The following is a 20,745-nucleotide window of genomic DNA, read 5'->3' as shown; positions in this document are numbered from 1 at the left end:
TCATCTCCCTCTTTAAACACAGGCATGACATTTCTAAGAGCATATTCAATTTCTTTTCAATCTAATGTTTCTCTCACACAAACGAATAAACATTTCTCCAGCAATACAGCTCTATGCAAAGGTTTGGGTTCTGCTTTTAAATCATCAAACTTAAACACTTATTTACCCCAAATCCCTAGTTTAAATTATTGGTTAAAAGAAAAAAAAATTCTCTGTGTTTGTGACATTTGCTTGTCCCCAATTTCACGCCTGAAATTACCCATTATCTTGGAAATGCTTGTTCCTTTAGTCCTAGATTGTATCCCCCGCAACTTCTGTTGCTGAGCAACACGTCAAGATGCCTTTATTTTTTTAATTATTATTATTTCTCAGTACAATATTCAGGTGACACTGGAGATGAGTAGTCCTCAGATTTGAGTTTGATTTTTATTTCTAAGGCAATTATTGCATGTGTAACTGAGATTTGTGTCTAACAACTATTTGATTCTGCATAATAGGGTTATTGATTGCAATTACTTATATCTGATACTTGTATAATGATGTGACAGACACTGTCTAATTAATCCCCATGGCAACCCTGGTTAGGAGGCAATATCATATTGCCTCATTTTACAGATGGGGAAACTGAGTCACATTGTGCTGGATTCAGCCCTGGTGTTAGCAGGTGCAACCCCACTGAAGCAAACAGAATTGACTCCACTTGCACGGGGGTTGAATTTGGGCTGCAGAGGTTTACCCAGGTCACATAACAAGTCCCTAGCATTGAAGAATTCCTGAGTCCCCATCTCATTTATCTAGATCACATTCTCTCCTTTGGTTAAAAGTTAAATAGACCTTCCTGCTAAGTGCTAATGACTGGTCTGTGATATCAAATAGACACTTGTTCACTATTAAGGAATGCTGAGGGCAGGCCCAGTGGCATGGTATTTAGTGCTCCATTCTGCCACGTGGGAGGCCAGGACTAGACTGATGGTGCTTGGTAGGTCAGGCGTCCTGGGCTGAGTGCTCAGCCGCTAGGCAGGAAGGGAGGGCCATGTGTTGCTCATCAGTGATCCAGCCAGTTAAAGAGGAGCATTAATGAACTCTGGCACTAATTGCTGGGAGGAGCAGAGTTCTGCTCACATGCAGTCTCCATCAGCTTGGCAGTTTCATGATGCTGAACTGACGTTCTGACAAACATGGTTCCTGTGAAACAAAGGATTTGTTGCATTTCATGGACTATGCAGATTTCGGGAGGATTGGTTTTCTCGCGTTCCTTGGGCAGGTCTTACTCGCAGCAGTTACCAAGTCCTTGAAAGGCCCCTTCAGCCGGGGGGGAGGAATCTGTGGCCAGAAAGATACAAACGGGTAGTTTCGGACAAGTGTTAAAATTAGGCGAGCACTAAAAAGACTTCCAGGATTTAATAATTCGGTGGCCATACAGGACTTTCCAGTCATCCACTGTCTCACTCACAGGGGCTTTAGGTAGGCACCACAACCCGTTTGAAGGTGAATAACTAGTGGTACCTTAGAAAGTCCCCCTAATTCTTGGAACAGGTGGCGATTCTTGGGTCAAATATATTTTTAGAAGAAAACTGGCCTTTTATTTCAATATGAACATTTTCCATGAGAACTTCTGTTCCTTGTGAAATATTCTGTTTTATTTGACAGACTCGAATAAAGAAATAAATACATTCAATTTTCAAAAAAGTGAGGAAAATTTGGTTGCTGGTTGGTTTTGGCTTCAAGAAACAGTTTTTGTTTGGTTTTGTTGAAAAACTGGAAACACTTCCATGAAAAATTTCAGGAAAAAAATAACTTTTTTTGTTTTTGTTTTTAAGTTATTCACAGGAAATACTTACCAGGTACTACTCTGCTGGGCTGTTCAGCAAACAGGATCCCTTTTTCTAATGTCCTCTTAGAGCATTATGGGGCTCCCTTTGCAACATGCACTACACCAGGGGTTCTCAAACTTGGGCCGCTGCTTGTTCAGGGAAAGCCCCTGGCTGGACGGGCTGGTTTGTTTACCTGCTGCGTCCGCAGGTGCGGCCGATCGTGGCTCCCACTGGCTGCGGTTTGCCACTGCAGGCCAATGGGGGCTATGGGAAGCGGTGCGGGCCGAGGGACGTGCTGGCTGCCTCTTCCCGCCGCCCCCATTGGCAGGGCCGGCTCCAGGGGTTTTGCCCCCCCCAAGGGGCGAAAAAAAAAAAAAAAGCTGCGATCGTGATCGGCGGTATTTCGGCGGCAGCTCCACCGCACCGCTTTTTTCTTCGGCGGCAAGTCCTTCCCTCCGAGAGGGACCGAGGGACCTGCCGCTGAATTGCTGCCGAAGAGCCCGACGTGCCACCCCTTCCCCTTGGCCGCCCCAAGCACCTGCTTGCTGAGCTGGTGCCTGGAGCCGGCCCTGCCCATTGGCCTGGAGCAGCGAACCGCGGCCAGTGGGAGCCGCGATCGGCCGGACCTGCAGACACGGCAGGTAAACAAACCGGCCCGGCCCACCTGGGGCTTTCCCTGAGCAAGCGGTGGCCCAAGTTTGAGAACCACTGCACTACAGCACATACTGTGGGGCACTGATGTAACTTCCCACACCGGATTCCGTTAGCCAGAAGATGGAAGTGCTACTCTGTCAGAGTAACAGCTGCCAACTGTGGATATAATCTGGGTGGGTGGAAAAGTCTTTAACTTTGATTTCTTTCCCCTCTCAATTAACCCAGGTCTCAAGAGCCTTGAAAGCAGGATCGCCACTGTGCAGTGTACTTTGCAGCCACATAGTATTGAGATCTCATCTACCCCGGGTGTTTAAGCATGAAGTCTACCTGCTTCAGAAGCTCATCACAAGGCATGTTGCTTCCATCTCTTGCATAGTCTTTGCCATGTCTGGTTATTATCTAGCCCATTCTTTCAAGTATGCGCTCTCTAACAGAAGATGATTTGCAGGTCCTCTTAGCTTTTTGGGTGTGCAACATCTTCTCCTCTTCCCGGAATCTCTGTCTCTGCAGCTGCCACATCTGCAGGAATCATTCTGTGGTCTAGCTTTATATGTTTTCTCTCAGTTTTGACTGTGTTTTGTTGCAGGACGTTTTCTCTGAAGATTACTTGGAATCAAATTTAAGAGCCACTTGAAGTCTTCAAGGCGGTTTTAGCAGATATTTGGCAAGGCAGACCAGCAGCTACCAAGAAACAGGGTTAGGCCTGTCATGTAACATACCTCTCCAAAGGCATATTCTAAAGGGGTTTCACCTGCCAGACAGAGGGACTGAGAAGACCCAAGTGGGTTCCTCCACTTTTTGCTCTCCTTGTCATTCTGGGCTGCCATGTCTTGCCACAGTATCCTCCCATAACCTTTCCATCTTAGTTGTCGTATTCACACGGGAGGAGTCTTTCTACTGGCTTTAATGGGAGTGGGATCCGGCAGATAGGCAATCAGGTTCCTATTTACAGATTTCTCTGTCTGACTTATGTTAGCTATGAATCTTTTGGTTTGGTTTAATCTTTTGGTCTGGTCTAGTCCTGATGGCATTATACTGCCAGGCTCCAAGCTGGGCAGCCAAAGATGGCAGACCCACCGCAGCCACTTTGCTGTTCAAATCTCTCACAGTGTGTTACTGTTCCAGTTGCTGCTTTTTTCTCCTGCGTCATTTTACCCCTGAAAATGGAACGAACTGAAAGTCGTCACTCCTTCCTCGTCCCTGACAGCTGGAGAAGTCCGGTGACTGCACCCCTTCAGCTGGGGAGAGCAGCTGCAAAGCCCAGGGGTATCTGCCTAAATTTCACTACTGCCATCTTAGTAACATAGTCCCAAAACAACAGCACTAAGAATCCGAGGGACAAGCCTGGCTGCAGCTGAGCTGTGATGAACGGCATGAGCTTATCTCAAAGTCTGTTGTCGGATCCCGGGTTAGAAATGAAATTGCTCCAATGGTGGCTGTCAGCTTCTTTTCTTTTACTCCCTTTCTTTCCTCCGCAGGAAGGATTGAGTTTCTAATCAGAAAGCTGTTCTCTAGCACGTGACCATTGTCTCGCAGCTGCAATTCCTTCCCAGTGGATCAGAAGTACCTGGCTCATGGAGGGGCTGAGAGGGCTAGGAAACAATGCCTGCCTTGCCATGGCTTTATCTGCTGTTTCAAAGCAGGAGCCTCACTTAATAACACGACTAATAATAAAAGGAAATGTACCCAACCTACACTAACTGCCAGCGAGAACCCAGCCCCCTCACTGAACCCCCAGTCCTCGCCATTTGGGCTTTGTGACACCGCACCAGAGCAGATGCTCTCCCAAGGAGTCTGCCCATCATGCAGCCAGCTTGCTAGTGGGAGTGTAAATGTCACCGCTTGTCTCCTGCAGAGGCAGAGAGTTACAGTGGGGGAAAGATTGGCAGGTGAAAAGAGAAAGAAAAGCCCGCTGTTCAGAAAGCGCGGCACCATCGCCATGGCAACCAGGCACCTTCCAGTCTGTTCCTTTCAACCAGTGCCACTTGTCGTTATTTATTCTGCTCTCCTGAAAGCCTTTCAGGCGCAATTTCCCTAGCTTCCCAGCAGGGGCGCTCCCCTCCCTTCACCTGCCCAGCCAGATCCCATTCGGAGCAAACAGTGACCTTCAGACAAGTAGTCAGGGCCCTCGCGGTCCACTGAGAATGTGAACTGGTCCTTTGAGCATGATGGCTGCATTAGCCACCAGGCTTCCCAGGACCTAGCAGAAGTCTGCGACCTTTACACCAAACACCAGTCTGCCTTCTCCCAGGAGACCTTTTAAAGCCCAGCATTGAAACACTTAGTTCTCTAACTGTCAGCTTTGAGCACCATTGGAGGACTCTGAGGGGAGGATTTGTACATGACGGATAGTGGACATAATTATGTGAAGAAAAGGAAACCAAGAAAAGGTTTCCTGAGGTGAAAGGCCACCATCGGCTTGAGATCTAGCCAATTAAAAAAAAAAGGGGGGGTAAAAGTGGTTTCAGCAGCTACCCCTGCCCAAATCCCCCTATCTGTTTCGATAGTTTTGTGATCACAGGCCCAAGCCTGGTATCTGCATGTGTGTGGGCAAACCCCTGCGCCTGTGCACAGCCTCACTGTCTTTGATGGAGTTTCCCGCGGGTGCAGGGAGCTGTCCATATGGGGGTAACTGCAAGATGGATCTGCACTGACCTGCTTTTAAAATTGCTCCTGTCTTCTCTGCTGCCTTGCGGAAGACCCACCCGAACAACAGGGCAATCGGATTGACTATATGGGCAAAAAGTGAAACTAACTATACACACAGTGCTCTCAAAGGCACAAAGTAACCCAACTCTAATCTCTGTCACTCACACTAATCCTAGAGGATAGCTGGAACAGCAGTAGGTAAAAAGTTTTCAGAGAGAGTTGTGTTTTTTAAACTGACTGCCTCTTCCAAATGTTTTTTCAAGGGAATATGTTGTTCCTTTGGTTACAAAAGAGAGACAGGAACTTCAGTTATAGTGGGAGAGTCAGGGTGGAAGTCAAAGTTTATCTGGAAGAGAACTTCCCCAAGTCCAGGGGCTGTTCTGATTCGGCCCTTCATAGGGGTATGGGGCTGCTGCAATATTGGGATATCAGATCCAAACTTTTGGAAAGGTTATGGATGTTTGTATCTGGAGTTCGGGTCAGCCCTCACCCCAGGAATAACACATTTGTTGGGTTTCTATAGGGGTCTCTGGAAATGAAACGGAAACTGGGGAGTAGGGAGGTAGTTGCCAAGTTTAGAAATGAGATATAGAGGCATCACCTACAGACATAGAATCACAGGATCATAGAATCATGGGACTGGAAGGGTCCTTGAGAGGTCATCTAGCATGGTGACCAATGTAGCCAATCATGTAACATCTCCTGAAACCAGTCTCCATAAGCCAGAGAAATTTTTGCTATTTAAAAATGCTCTGAAGGCACCAAAGATTTTACATATTCCAAGTTCTCCCTGACTATTAGCCTTGGGCATAATCCCAAAATCCAGTTTACAGTGACTTGCAACATTATTCTTTAGTACTAACATCCTTTAGAAACAAAAACCTTATAACTGCAAACCAAGTTCAGGTAAAAACATGTGGAGACGTGGGATGGTCTTGCCATGTGCTGGGGTCTATGGGGAATGGCCTCTGATCCCTTCTGCTTTACTCTGAGTCCTGGAATCTCAAACACATATGCTCCCTATCACACATGTTCCACAGCCTTCTCTCCAGCAAGGTCAGTTCGATGCACAAGCAGTACCGGTAACAGCTTGAGGCCCCAAATGGTGCTCAACTCACAGTCTGGTCTATTTTCTTCCTTTAGCAGTAGGAATGGGAACTTGCCCCTCCACTACCTTGGGCTCTGTGTATGTTTGAGGGTCTCACAAATCCTAAATCCCAGGCTGCCCTTTCAATGTAGCCAATCAATGACTATAACACAAAGAACACCGAGTGTGTGAATATGAGGATTATAGCTAAGGGTGTGCTATAATTCCTGTAGCTAGGTACGCATTTCATAACAGTCTGATGAGATAAGCCAGAGGAGAGAATGCAAACAATCCCACATTCCATTAGGGGGCTGACATTCTTTGGGATCTATTATTTAGAATTGGGTTTCATTGTTGTTGTCGTTGTTTGCCAGTGTGGCCCTTTTGGAGATGGGGAATGGGGGCATATCAAAGGACTGTATTCACAAGAGGAATGGCTGCACAAAGCACGCAGCACACACGAGCTGTGGGCTTGTTCAGTTCTCCTATAAAGAGGAGGGCAGGTGTGTTGATTTTAATACTAATTAAATGTATTAATTATTATTATTATGTATTGTTTATTGTTAATTCTGGAGACATTATGCTTGGGACTCAACAAAGAGCAGAAGAGATGGCCCCTTCCTGTAGTAGTTTATAACATTCACTTTAATCCTTCTCTGATTATTCCTAAGAAACACATGTGGAGTTAAGACCTGTGACTATAGATTTTTACACATGAAGTTTCAAGCAACTGTCATGACTTTAGGCTCCAATCCCATTCATTTCATATGTGATTCATGTGTGGCTTTTAAAAGTACATATAAATAACACGTGATCTACATTGAGGTCATATGATCCACATAAACCCAAGTGTCCCAAACCTTTCATTTTGTTTTTTTGTTGGTTATTCTATTGTGTGGAATGAAGCACTAGACCTGAAATTTCTTTCAGAATATTGACAAAGGCATAGTACTGTAGGGATTCTGAGCCCCACTGCTTATTTTCTTTTTAAACAGGATCTGTTTCACATCCATTTCCTTTCGGGCATTTTATTAGCTATTGAGTTTCTCTAGCACTGATGCATGCAGGCTAGTGGTGAAAGCATTAAGGAAGCTGTGTCATCACTTCAGAGTTCAGGGTACACGGTAAGGTAATTACTCTTCATTTATATGGTAACTGTTGATCATTTGGTTACATGGTAAGATAGATACATATATAGGTCATTGGGGTTTTATTTGAGTAGGATCGGTCCCATATTATGTAGCATGCAATAGGAAGGTTATTGTATAAGTGATATACTTTATAGCCGAGCATTATACAACATCTTTCACAATCAACATGTCTTAGGGTATGTCTACACTACCCGCCGGATCAGCGGGCAGCGATCGATCCAGTGGGGATCGATTTATTGTGTCTAGTCTAGATGCGATAAATCGACCCCCGAGCGCTCTCCCATCGACTCCTGTACTCCACCGCCGCGAGAGGCGCAGGCAGAGTCGACGGGGGAGCGGCAGCAGTTGATTCACCACGGTGAAGACACCACGGTAAGTCGATCTAAGTACGTCGACTTCAGCTACGTTATTCACGGAGCTGAAGTTGCGTAACTTAGATCGATTTCCCCCACCCAGTGTAGACCAGGGCTTAGAGAACTTTACAAAGCTGTCAGCAAGTTACAAGCAACTAGAGTTGATTGAAAAAAAGGGAACAAAATTTCCCAAAGTTATTTTTGAAAAAATTCCTCTTTTTAATGACATTTTTCATCTTTTGAAATTTGAAACATTTCAACCAGCTCTACAGCAGGAAAATTTCACAAAATTCACAACTTGCAGCTGTACATCCACCAAACCTGGACAGAAATGACCTTAGTTTGAAGTCTGATCCAAACGCTGATAGCATGCTTCACTACAGCACTGTGGTGTCAGCAGATGGATTAACCATTTAAATAAAGGATTATTTTCCTCTACTGAGGCACACAGCTGGGTAATATGTCTATTCCTTTCTGGCATTTGCTGCATATTGTTACATGCAGGGACATGAAATTGACCATTTGAATGCCAAATGATTACCAGGCAAATAAAGAGTAATGACATCATATCGGTTCCCTGTGCGGTGGCATAAATTTTTGGCTGAGTGACTCACACGAGCTTCCAAATCCTGGCACCACTAAGGCCAGGGGTCTTTGGTTACACACTGAATTTGTTTTACGGGTATGCATGACCTCTTTGGGGGTGACTGACCTTACTTCCGGAGTCCTTGCTTCCACATTCCCCTTTATCGTACCACCATTTGCTTTTCAGCTTGTCTAAGACGCCTTGCTCACTGAGTTTCAAAACCGCTAGGTTTACGGGACCTCTTCAACCAGGGGGGGAAATAACATAAATAACATTACCAATGTTATTTTATGTTATTCAGCACAGACAGTTCATTCACAGCATTCATTGAACAAGTTTATACATTGACAAAGTGATACAATTGAATACTCCATCTGGCCACCCTCCCCTCCTTCAGCATAACAGTCCCCACCCCCGGCACATTCACACAGCTCTTCCTCCAGCACAGCAAGATGAGTATTACTATATCACTTTGAGTAACCAGCAACCTCAACCACCTGCCGCGGATACTTGCAGGGCTGCGTCCAACGCGGATGAGAGCAGACCCTCCCCATCTGCAGTGCAATCCAGAGCTGGCAGCACCCTGCACGGTATCTCAATCTCCTCCACGTACCCGGGCCCCTAGAGAATTCAGCAGGGCCTTTAGGGGACAAGGAGGGGAGCTGCCTTCAAGAAGCCCCAACACAACAAAGTGCTTTCTCTCCCCTCTGCTGTGGGAAGAGGCTACCCCAATGGCTGTGCAGGCGTGAACTTCTGCATGCTCGGATCTAGCCCCACAGAACTCTTTCTTGTTTCTCTTTTGGTTTAGCAATCAGAATGCATGGTCATTACAGAACTACAGGACGGCAGTGTGTCTCTGTTTGATTCCGTTTGCTCTCCCCAGGCGCTGGAGTGCAAGGGGTGTTGGCAGCGCGGTTGCTGGTTACTATCCATGCTGTTTATACCCACTAGTTTGTTCTTACTGGGGCTGACCTTGGAGTCACCTCCCCCGGTGCCGCACTCGCCCTTGTCGTACCACCATTTGTTTTTCAATTTGTCCAAAAGCCCCTGCTCGTTCAGTTTTAACACTGCCAGGTTTACTGGGTTTCTTTAAAATGAATAGATAACACTCGATGAGTAACAGGCGGAGAACACTCGTCAAGTCACGTGACAAGGGATTGGTGAACCAGCGCCCCCGATCCAGCCTTCCCCCACAAGCTTCACTCCCTTGCAATCAGAAAATAATTCCCCGGGATCTCTACACCTAAGATACTGCAGAGAACTACGCCCAAGAGATGATTTGCTTTGGGGAATAGCAGTCCACATTTTATACTTTCTTCTGCAGCAGCCAAATTGGTGTGTAAATGTAAAGAGATATTTCTAAGCACCCACATAGCTTTTTACAAAAAAAAAAAAAAATTAAATGCAAGAACAACGATACTGTCATTTGTAGGGATATAGCCATGGTGCAGGTTTGGGGAACCTTTTGGAGTGGGGGAGGGGAGTCTGGCTCGCCCATTCCTCTTGAGTGATTCTCACGTCACAAAAGACATATAAAAACAACATGATTAGCAATCATTTCTCATTAAGTAAACACAAAGAAAAACATTTAGTCAATTCAAGAAGAACCGTAACATGTTCAAATTAACAGGTGATTGAGATACACGTCAGACACTTCAGGACCGTATGAAAACTGAGGGGCAGATCCTCAGCTGGCATAAACCAGCTTAGCTCTGCTGAAGTTGTGGTACCTATTGACCCAGCTGAAGAGCTGGCAGAGTCATTGCATTGGGGCCCATTGTGATTTAGCCTCACTCATGTGGGCTCCAGGGCTTCCAGTATGTCAGGGCTAAGGGCCCTTTCCTTAGTTTACAATGTGAATTCTTTCCAGAGCCTTTCCCTTCTCCCTTTTGGTTGTTTCAGTGGGCTATGAATGGTAGTGTATGCTCAATGGTATCCTTAGTGTGTTCCCTGTTTATAATATATATATATATAATGTCTTGTACATGCATCTCCCAGCTGATGGAAAAAACCTTGGCATAGATCCTACTGGTCTGGCTGGTGGGTAGGTGCTTTCCTTTAGTTCACCTGGAAGAGCAATCTGGGTTTGAAGTCTTGAGTAGCGTGCCAATCACGCACCGTGCCATATTCTGCCCTCAGATGCGTTCACACGACACTCGCTGACTTCAGGGGTAAGCATCTGAGGGCATAATTTGGCTTGGTGAGTGCAGCCATAGGTTGAGAAGATTTCACTGATGAGCAAAGTTTGTGTCTGGGCACTGGTTGTCAGACACAACACCGTGTAGACCTCACATCAGATATAGGAAAGAGGACAGGCAGAGTGAGAAACAATCATGAGAAGGCTTTACAGAGCTTGGAAGAGATGGAGTGTTGACACCTCAAACAATAAATAGCCTTATAGATTCATAGATTCTAAAGCCAGAAGGGCTCATTATGATCAACTAGTCTGACCTTCTGGGTATCTCAGGCCACAGAACTTCCCCAAAATAATTCCTAGAGCAGATCTTTTAGAAAAACATCCAGTCTTGATTTAAAAATGGTCAGTGATTGAGAATCCACCATGATCCTTGGTAAATTGTTCCAATGGTTAATTACTTTCACTGTTAACGTGAATTATACCTTATTTCCAGTCTGAATTTGCCTAGCTTAAACTTCCAGCCATTGGATTGTGTTAGACCTTTGTCTGCTAGACTGAAGAGCTCATTATTAAATATTTGTTCTCCTTGCAGGTACTTATAAACTGATATCAAGTCACCCTGAACCATCTCTTTGTTGAGCTACATAGATTGAGTCCTTGCCTCTGTCACTATCAGGCAGGATTTCTAATTCTTTGACTATTCTCATGGCTCGGCTCTAAACCCTCTCCAATTTATCATCATTCTCCTTGAATTGTGGACACCGGAACTGGATGCATTATTCCAGCAGCAGTCACTCCAGTGCCAAATACAGGAGTAAAATAACCTCTCTGCTCCTATTTGAGATTCGCCTGTTTACGCATCCCAGGATCGCATTAGCTCTTTTGGCCACAGAGTCATATTGGGAGCAGATTTTCCAGCATGCACCCCAAGTCTTTTTCAGAGTCACTGCTTCCCAGGACAGAGTCCCCCATCCTGAAAGCATGGCCTGCATTCTTTGTTCCTAGATGGATACATTTACATTTAGTCGTATTAAAATGCATATTGTTTGCTTGTGCGCTTTTTACCAAGCAATCCAGATCACTCTGAATCAGTGACCTGATCTTTTCATTATTTACCACTCCCCCAATTTTTGTGTCATCTGCAAACATGATCAGTGACGATTTTATATTTTCTTCCAGGTCACCGATAAAATGTTAAACAGCATAGGACCGAGAACAGATCCCTTTGAGGCCCACTGGAAACAGACCTGCTCGATGGCAACTCCCGGTTTACAGTTACAGTTTGAGACTTATCAGTTAGCCAGTTTTGAATTTAATGTGTGCCATGGTAATTTTGTATCATTTTAGTTTTTTGACTCTGATGGACTCCGTACAGCAAATGCTGAAAAGCCAGTAAAATATCTGGGCTTTCTGGGGAAAGGTGTCTGGTGATTCACTCTACTTGTGTAAGTTAGGGCATGCCTACACTGCCCAACTCTCTCCCCCCAACCCCCCCGAAAAACCCAAGGTGTGTTCTTAACTCGGGATAGTTAACTCAGGTTAAAATAGCAGGTGAAGACACAGCAACTAGGCTAAAGCCTATAGGGCAGCCTGGGGTTGAATTCAAGCTGCTAACCTGAGTTAAAAGCTAAGTTGCCATGTTTCCATTGCTCTTTTAACCTGAGTTAAAGTTAAGAACACACCTTTTTGTTTTTGCAGGGTAGATCTACCCTAAGTTATAAGTTAAATGCAGTGACAGTGACTATACATGGTAAAAAGCAACAGAGTCTCCTGTGGCACCTTTAAGACTAACAGATGTATTGGAGCATAAGCTTTTGTGGGTGAATACCCACTTCGTCAGACGCAAAGCTTATGCTCCAGTACATCTGATAGTCTTAAAGGTGCCACAGGACTCTCTGTTGCTTTTTACAGATCCAGACTAACATGGCTACCCCTCCGATACTATACATGGTAAACTGTATGCAAAAGTAATGAATAATCAAGTAACACACATGATTATTTCTGTCTTCTAACGCAGAATGGAAGTTAATTAGCACAGCAATCTCTGATGAACCATTTGCAGAAGATGTAGCTATCGGATGATCTGAAAGAGTATGTAATTCCTATACAGGCATATGATATTAACACAGTAAATCCTCTGTAGAGCCCCTGAATGTAAAAATCGCTCAGGTGTCATGTGTTATACATTTTATTTATTTTTTTCCTAAGAGGTTTCATTTAAAGCAATTGGTTCTCTCTCCAGTTCACAAGGAGTATAGGAAGCCTCCGATATTTCACAGTGACAGGGTCCTTGAGGAAAGATTTAGCTGCTTGCTACTTATTTTCTCTGAAATGTGTCATTTGAGGTGGACTTTTGACAGGGAACATTTTTATTAGTTTCTGGGATTTGGAAAAGCTGACACACACGTTTAGAGTGCCTCTGGAGAACTTGGCTGAAAGGCCAGGAAGCCAATTCCAAAACAAGAGCAGTCCTATTCCTAAAACATTGCTGTTTCTTTTTAAAATGTGAATTAGAGACTCAGATTGTGGGTGTTGTTTCATCGACTTTAATCTATTTTGGACAATTTGGCTTTGCATTATTGTTTTGTTTCCCCAAAGCACCAAATTTACCCATTCAATACTGAATGATGACCAAAGCCAGGTTAATCTGGGGGAGTTGGAGGAGGGGAGCGCTCTTCCACTAACCCCCGGCAGCCCAACATATCTGACACTGAGCTGATGGAGGAGGAGGGAGGTGTGCATGTGATATAGGATGAAGGTTGTGTGTCTAGGTTTCCAACCCTGCTCCCATTAAAGTCAAGGTCAAAACTCCTACTAACTTCAGTGGGAGAAAGAGCAGGCTCTCAATATCACTTTCACCACTGAAAAAGAACATTTTATCTGTTCTCTTATGGCTTCCATGCAGAAATAAAGAAGGAAAAGATTAAATCTGATCTAAAATTCAATCACCGAGCCCTCAAAACACATAACGCGAAGGAATCAACTTTGGACGAAAGAAAAAAGGGCTACAACGCCTGATAGCTAGGATTTCATAAGAGATGAAATCATTATTATGGAGAGAATTTAGATATTACCAAACATACTGACTGAAGTGCTTTCTGGTGTAACACATATTAAACTTAGGAGAAATGTGGACTATGATGCAAGCCAGAACCAATGGTTGATGTGTAAATATGAAGTTAGAGATCCTCATTTCTCACACTGGGGACTGGCTGGTAAGCAAATCCCCCTTTTGCCCCTAATGAATGTTTACAAATATGTCTCTGTGTATGTCCAGTGTAGTGGAGTACAGGTGAATAACCTGAGCTTTTAAATGATTTTAACCACTGGTTAAATATTATGAAATAGTTGAAGCTGATATCAGTCCAGCTCTTTGCAGTGTATTAAAATGTCTTTCTGTACCAACGAGCTGTGTTTCAGCAGAGAGTCCCTTTACTTTGTATAAAGATGTTGGCATAATCTAGCGACGACTCAGACCCCATGTCTTTAGGAATGTGTAACATCCTTTATCAAGACAGAACACGGTGGCTGTGGTTTGTATGTCCTAGATGTGGTTGCTTCTTTTATATGTTTTAAAGTTATTAACGCAAACTGGAAATACAGTAGTAGTCCCACTTACACGTATTATGAATTTTCTTTTTTTGGGGTTAAACTAAAATGACTTTTCTCATTTTTTGCCATGACAAACAAACAGCTTTAATTATTGATAGCATACATGATATGCCCATAGTATCTCGGGAAACAACAAGAAAACTTCCTTCTTGTGAAGCAGATCTTGCTCCCATTGAAGCCAATGGTGAAATTCCTGTTGACTTGAAAGGAAACAAGATCAGGGCCCTTAAATTCCCTGAGCCAGTAAAAAGCAACAGAGGGTCCTGTGGCACCTTTAAGACTAACAGAAGTAGGATTTGTTCCCTGGGTGTCTGAGTGTCACCTTGCTCCGTGCATTCTGTTCCTACGGTGAAGACAGACATCATATGATGACTGTAAAGAAAATACCGAAAGCTTGACAAATAAAACAACAATAAAACAAAACAAACATCATGGGACAGAAAATTGACAGCACCCTGTTTCAAAGAAACACCAACAGGTCAAATGGAAAATCAAGCATTCCTCCTTTGCTGTTAGACTGGTTTGGGAATTGCTTCCACATGCAGTTAACAGAGGTTACGATGCAAAAAAGAAATGGCAGAAATGTTGTATCCTCCTGCCCAGCAAAGAGATATATGGATTCGCTGGATGGAGCTGACTCTTTTGCATTCTCCTCTTGTAGTTTTGCTGGTGGGTTGTTTTTTGTTGTTGTTGTTAAAAGCATTACTAATGGCTTCCTTACATCCTGAACATTGCAGGACAGACTGTTTTTTGTACATTAGTCCTGCCTCTTAATTTCCATATTTGCAAGATGGAAAATAAATATCGGCGAGAGTATGCTGGCAAAAGCCCTGAAGCTGTGATAGCGCATACACATTAGTTTGGAGAGACCCAAAGAATTTCATAGCCTGGACAACATATTGATAGAAAGATTGTCTTAAGGACCACCTGCTGTCCATTCACAAACTAGCCACATCTCTCGGGGCAGCTACAGCACTTGCTGACAGGGAAAAGTAATATCAGGAAAGTGTTGAATGCATTTTTAAAGCTGAAAGGTGTAATAGCTGGAAACCATGGCCCTGGTTCAGTGCCCATTGATGACAGTGGGACCAGGCCCCATAAAACCAACCAGATCGTCACTAGAAACTGGTCTGCAGGGTGCTAGTGACCTAGAACCCCAGTTTAAAATCCTCCCCGTTTATAGTCAGTGAACAAGTATCAGTCACTATTAAGGCTCCATTTATAAAGGGTTATTTACTGATCAATAGATGTTTTAATAAAAGATTAATCAATTGCAATGGAGTCCCATAGGTCAATAGATTGCTTATCTCCATGTCTTATCACCATCTTTAACGCATTCTCTGATATGCTTTTAACCATCTGCAACACATACAACTCGTGTCTGTGACATGCTTATAAACATCTCGTGATCATTTAAAAACCCTTTATAAATGGAACCTTAACCGAAAGTGTGACCCAAAGAGGGGGACGATTTTGCAGACTGCGGGCAGGAGGGTAAGATTTTGTGACAGTTACTGTAGATGGTATTAGGATTTATAGCATTTTGGAAAGAAAGTGGCATCCCGATACATAAGTTGCAAGGCCAATAAAAGAATAAGGAAGCTGTTCAGGATGCACCCGAGTTGATGAAATCCTGAAGTTTGATGGGACACAGGTGGGCCTCAGACCATCAGGCTTTTTAAATCCTTTTCTATCATCTAGTTCTTCTGCATTCTATTCTGACAAAAGGTGGAGCTGCCAGCGGCATTCTAATCACTTGAAGCTTATTTTACTTTCCATCAGGACAGATCCCGAGTTCCTCACTCAGTTTTCACTTAGGCAAAACTCCCATTGAAGTCAGTGGCACCTCAGGATTTGGTCTATTATGTTTAATGCCTCACCGAGTTTTGAAAGTGAAAATTATTCTCTACCTAACTGATCCTTTTGTACGTTGCTTTCCTACACCTCTCCATCAGGTTTTTCTTCTGCTTGGCTATTTTACCTTAAAAATAGCAGTAATGTTAAGTCTTGTCCTTCCTTGATTTTTGATGGAGGACTGATTGGAGGACATACACCTGTAGACTGGGAGCTGGCTCTGTCCTTAACTGAAGGGGGGACAGGGTTGAATCCATGACTGAGATCTTATCTATGCTTTAGATTAGCCCCTGTTCAGCCATCACAGGCCAGCAACTAGCATAGCTGCTAATTCCAACTGTAGATACACGGAAAGACATGATTTGCACCGGTTCAGGTTTCTCCCTGCTTGAAAGTCGGATAAGTTCAAATGGTGCAAATCACAGCTTTTCTTACCTCTACATGGGGGTTTGCTACAGCACAGCTACACCAATTACTGGCCAGCAATGGCTACATCTCAATACAGACAAGGCCAAAGATATCTTTCCTTCCAAGTGTTAATAAAATGAATTGAAAAGTATTTTAAACAGTCTGAAAAAAAAAGACAATCACTTCTACCCTCCTTTAATGAGTTTTTTTTTTTTTTTAAAGTTTTCTGATGTCATAAACCTACTAGACTTCCAGCTGTCCATAGAGTCTTTCAGGGCAGAAAAGGCCTGCATTTCTAATGTTAAAAAAGGAGGGAAGAAAGACCTCTTTAATTAAAACAATATCCCCAAACAAAACGAAAACAACCCCTTCTTTCCCTACATCCTAAAGATACAAAAGCACTTATCCTGGTGCATAGATTTAGGTAGCAAAATGTAAGCATTCGTGTGTGAAAATGTTGCCTCCATAATAATCTTCTTCCCATATTCTTTTGTATTGTAACCGTACTAAAAATCGAGATTTTGTGCCTTTTAAGGGTTGTTTTTTTTTTTTAAAAAGCCTTCAAAAATATCTGTGATGGTGTTTTGTTACAGGCCTTTGGCAATTGCTGTTTTGGGTTCAGAAATGTGGGACTTGTACCTCCTGGAAGATGTCAAGGGCCCTAAACTCAGCATCTGCTCTGAACTCTTGTAATTAATTGTTGTTTTTAGCAAGGATGAGAACGCTTCATTTTTCATGTTGTCCTCACGTGTTAGCATTTCTTTTCACACACACACAAAAATACTGTTACCACAAGAATCTCTCTAAGCATGGATCCAAACCAGGGCCATCCCATACATTGCAAAGATGGGCATTTCACACGCCACAGGATGAGCCTCCCTTCAAAATAATGCTCTATTAATCAATGGTTACGATGCAGCAAAATCCCTTATGCAGTGCAGCCACATTCATAACGAATGGACCAGTCGGAGGCCAATTTCCATATGCAGGGTTTGAAGAATTAGTCACTCCCATCACTGTTGAGCAGGAGTCATGTAGTTTAATGGCCTCATGCTGAGGATTTACACCCCCTGCTGTCATGATTAATATAGCAATGGAGATTGAACTGTGTGGACGCATTGATTTATTGGGCTGCATGGCAAGGAAAAGCAAATCCAGGCTACTTACCTCAGTGCAGACCCCTTCGGTGTTGCAATGCCATAGCCTTTGGAATCCAAGTTACCTCCCACCTTCATGGTGTCACATGGCTTGCGCTGCTCTATATACTCATTCATGGTGGACTCCAGGAGGTAGGCGTACTTCCCTTTCGACTTCCTCACCCGGATCATCCCCTCTTCTGTGGTCCTCACAAAAACGGAGGGTTCTGCTGATTTCATGTACGTCCACATCTTCTCAAACACGGCGATTTTAGATCGCTGCATGGGGCAATACAAGCCCAGCATGTATTAGACTGGAAGCAGAGGCTTGTGTACCAGTGGAGACTCAGAGTTGGCTTGAGCATGTACCTATGGTTTGTATTAGTTAAGGAAGGCCAGCTGTGTTAGAAATAGTTTAATGAGTGACTTTGGGTCAAAGAGCTCAAATACCCGGCAAGCCCTCTGGGCCATTTGCTTCAAGTAATTTCAGGATAAGAACAATCTAGCAATGAGTGTCATTCACCCAGGGCTGGATTGTTTCTGTTAGGTATGAGCAAGATGAAAGAGCTGCATGGGACTATATCTCCTTAGGGGGAACAATGGGAGGTGGCATTTTCAGCAAGCAGAATTCTCCACAGAGTCCCTGGTGTGGAGGGAGAGCATACCCTCTACTAGAAAGGAGAATTCGCAGGAGGTGGAGGGGGAGGGGTTATCACAGCCTATAAATACTGTACTTTGAGTACACCAATATACTTGGAAACAAGGAAAGTATTTAGATGCCAACGATGGTAGGATGAGAAGCTAAGGCAAGGAGGGTGGAAATGTTCAGACTAGATGTTAGGGAAATGTGCTTAACAATAAGAGCAATTATATGGCAGAATAGACTCCCAAGGGAAGTGGTAACGTCTCCATCCCTGCAGATGTTTGAGGAGACATTAATGGGAATGTTGTAGGAAGCAAAATGAAGGAGGTAGACTAGATAACCAACATAATCTTTTCTGGCTCTGCTATGTATGTTTCTGCCATACATAATGGCAGCGTATTTATATATGGTAAGTGGTTCCATTTGATTACAGGGCAAACCAAAGACTTATTATTCTGTAAACTTGAGTTGCAAGTCACAGGGTAATTACTTTTGGAACCGCTAAGTGTAATTACTCAGTAATGTGCAGAAGCATGTAATTACTGTATGTTTCTAGGTTATTGACAGTATTCAGCAAACTACATGATCTGTAGTTTCCATGGAATGGCACAAAGACTAACACGATATTTTTGTTTTGTATATGAAAGTCTTAACCATTTTCTCTTACCCTAAAAAATTCTTTAGTTGACCCAGCTTCCAGGGTCCCGTAGGCAATCTCTGTCTGCTTGGCTAAGTCTTCTGCACTCTCTATGGGGGACACCATCCGTTCCACTGTCAGGAAGGCAGCCAGGTTAGCCGTGTAGGAAGAGATGATGATCAAGGTGAAAAACCACCAGACACCACCAACTATGCGGCCAGAGAGGGATCTAAAGACAAAAGTGAAGGGTGAGGGGAATCAGGATGAAGGAGTAGAAGATACAATTCGGTGATATAGGCCAGAAGGGTGGTATGTGGTTTAACACCGTATCAGCGACTGCTGAGCTATACCAGCTCTTACACCTGTTTCCTGGGAAGCTCAGTGTCAAAACGGGAGAGTGCTTCTCTCTCTATTTCCTTGTTATATGGGTCAAGAAACAGGCTTGAGTGAAACAAAACTATCACTGCGGCTGAAAAATAATGTTTGCAGAGTAACATTTTCTTTAATTTTCATTTTCTTTCAGATAAAAAAAATAGCAAAACACAGCAACAAACAATAGGAAACTTTAAATTCCTGGGTAGGGTAGTACCTACCTCAGATGGAATTCTTAACATATATCAGGAACAAGTGAAATCCTAGCAATGATATATGTCCAATGCTAGATAAGGATGGTAAAATGATCAGTCATGTGCAGAAAAGGCAGAAATAGTTAATAAATGTTTCTCTTCTGTATTTGAGTCCTAGGTTCATGGAATTTAAGGCTAGAAGGACCATCAGGTAATCTAGTCTGACCTCCTGTATATCACAGGCTATTACATTTCACCCAGTTACTCCTGTACTAAGCCCATTTGGAAAGAAACAGGATGATGTAATTCATATCTTACAGTCATAATGAAATACTTTCTTTTCCATCAGAACTAGGGAGGACATTAAACAGCAACTATTAAATTAAACATTTTTAAATCTGCAGAACAGGATAATTTGTATTACCCTGTCCGAGTACTTGTAAGAGTATTAAAAGAATGGGCCAAGACACTCTTTGAAACATGAATGTTGATTTTTAACAAATCTTGGAACAGTAGAAAAGTTCCAGAGCACTGGAAAAAAGCTAATGTCATATGCATATTTAAAAGGGGTAAATGGGATGACATGGGTAACTAGATGCTGACATAAATCCCAGGCAAAATCATGGAAAGGCTGCTATGGGATGCAATGAGTAGTGAATTAAAGAGTGGTACCATAACTAATGACAACCAGCATGATTTTATGGAAAATAGGTCTTGTCAAACAAGCATCTTTTTTTTCGTATGAGATCACAAGTTTGGTTGATAAAGAAAACTGCATTGACATAGTATAATTAGACTTCAGTAAGGCATTTGACTTAGTTCTGCATGACTTTCTATAAAAACCACTATACAAAATCAGTGTAGCACATAACTAAATAGATTAACAACTGGTTAACTATTAGATCAGAAAAATTAACTGTATATGGGAAATCATTAGCCAATGAGAATGTTTCTACTGGAGACCCTCAGGGTCATTGCTCATTGGCCCAATGCTGTTCAATAATTTTGTCAGTCATCTGGCAGAACACATAAAATCATTTCTGGTAAAATTTACAGATGATCTGAAAATTGGTGGAGTAGTAAATAGTCATGGCACATGTCAGTTGTATAGACTGATCTGGATTGCTTGGTAAACTGGGCTCATCTGAACAATCTGCATTTTAATACAGCCATGGGACAAGGGGAATTCTCCATCACTTGGAGTCTGTAAATCAAAACTGGATAGCTTGCTCAAAGATATGCTATAGCTCAAACAGAAATTATGGGTTTGATGCAGAGTTCAGCATGTGAGGTTCTTTGCCCTGTGTTATGCAGGAGATCAAACTCGGTGATCATAACAGTCCTTTCTGGCTTTATAATCTATGAGTCTACTGCATTCTCTCTCCAGTCAGATTGCCAAATTACTCTAGGATCTGGAGACAGACAGATAGATTGCTCAAGCAGGAATCTATTTCCTGC

At 43.2% G+C, this 20,745-nt stretch overlaps 1 protein-coding gene across 3 annotated transcripts in view; it reads right to left on the bottom strand.

Annotated features, from left to right (window-relative positions):
• Positions 1-20,745, bottom strand: part of GRIA1 (glutamate ionotropic receptor AMPA type subunit 1) — a 79,347-nt gene that overhangs the window by 5,201 nt on the left and 53,401 nt on the right. For 2 of the 3 annotated variants that reach the window (XM_026659359.1, XM_026659360.1), the window contains exons 10-12: positions 18,752-18,950; positions 17,473-17,720; positions 8,421-8,535 (exon numbers count right to left, since the gene is read on the bottom strand). In XM_026659359.1, the coding sequence (XP_026515144.1) occupies positions 8,421-8,535; positions 17,473-17,720; positions 18,752-18,950 (562 nt within the window). Of the gene's footprint in view, positions 1-8,420; positions 8,536-9,266; positions 9,382-17,472; positions 17,721-18,751; positions 18,951-20,745 lie in introns of all 3 variants that reach the window. The other variant, XM_026659361.1, reaches the window with a different exon arrangement.

The sequence above is a fragment of the Terrapene carolina genome, unplaced genomic scaffold (assembly GCF_002925995.2).
Source record: "Terrapene carolina triunguis isolate 2854851 unplaced genomic scaffold, T_m_triunguis-2.0 Scaffold629, whole genome shotgun sequence".
Classification (NCBI taxonomy): Eukaryota; Metazoa; Chordata; order Testudines; family Emydidae; genus Terrapene; species Terrapene triunguis.
Note: the sequence above shows the minus strand (reverse complement) of the source record. Positions and strands in the feature narration are given on the sequence as shown.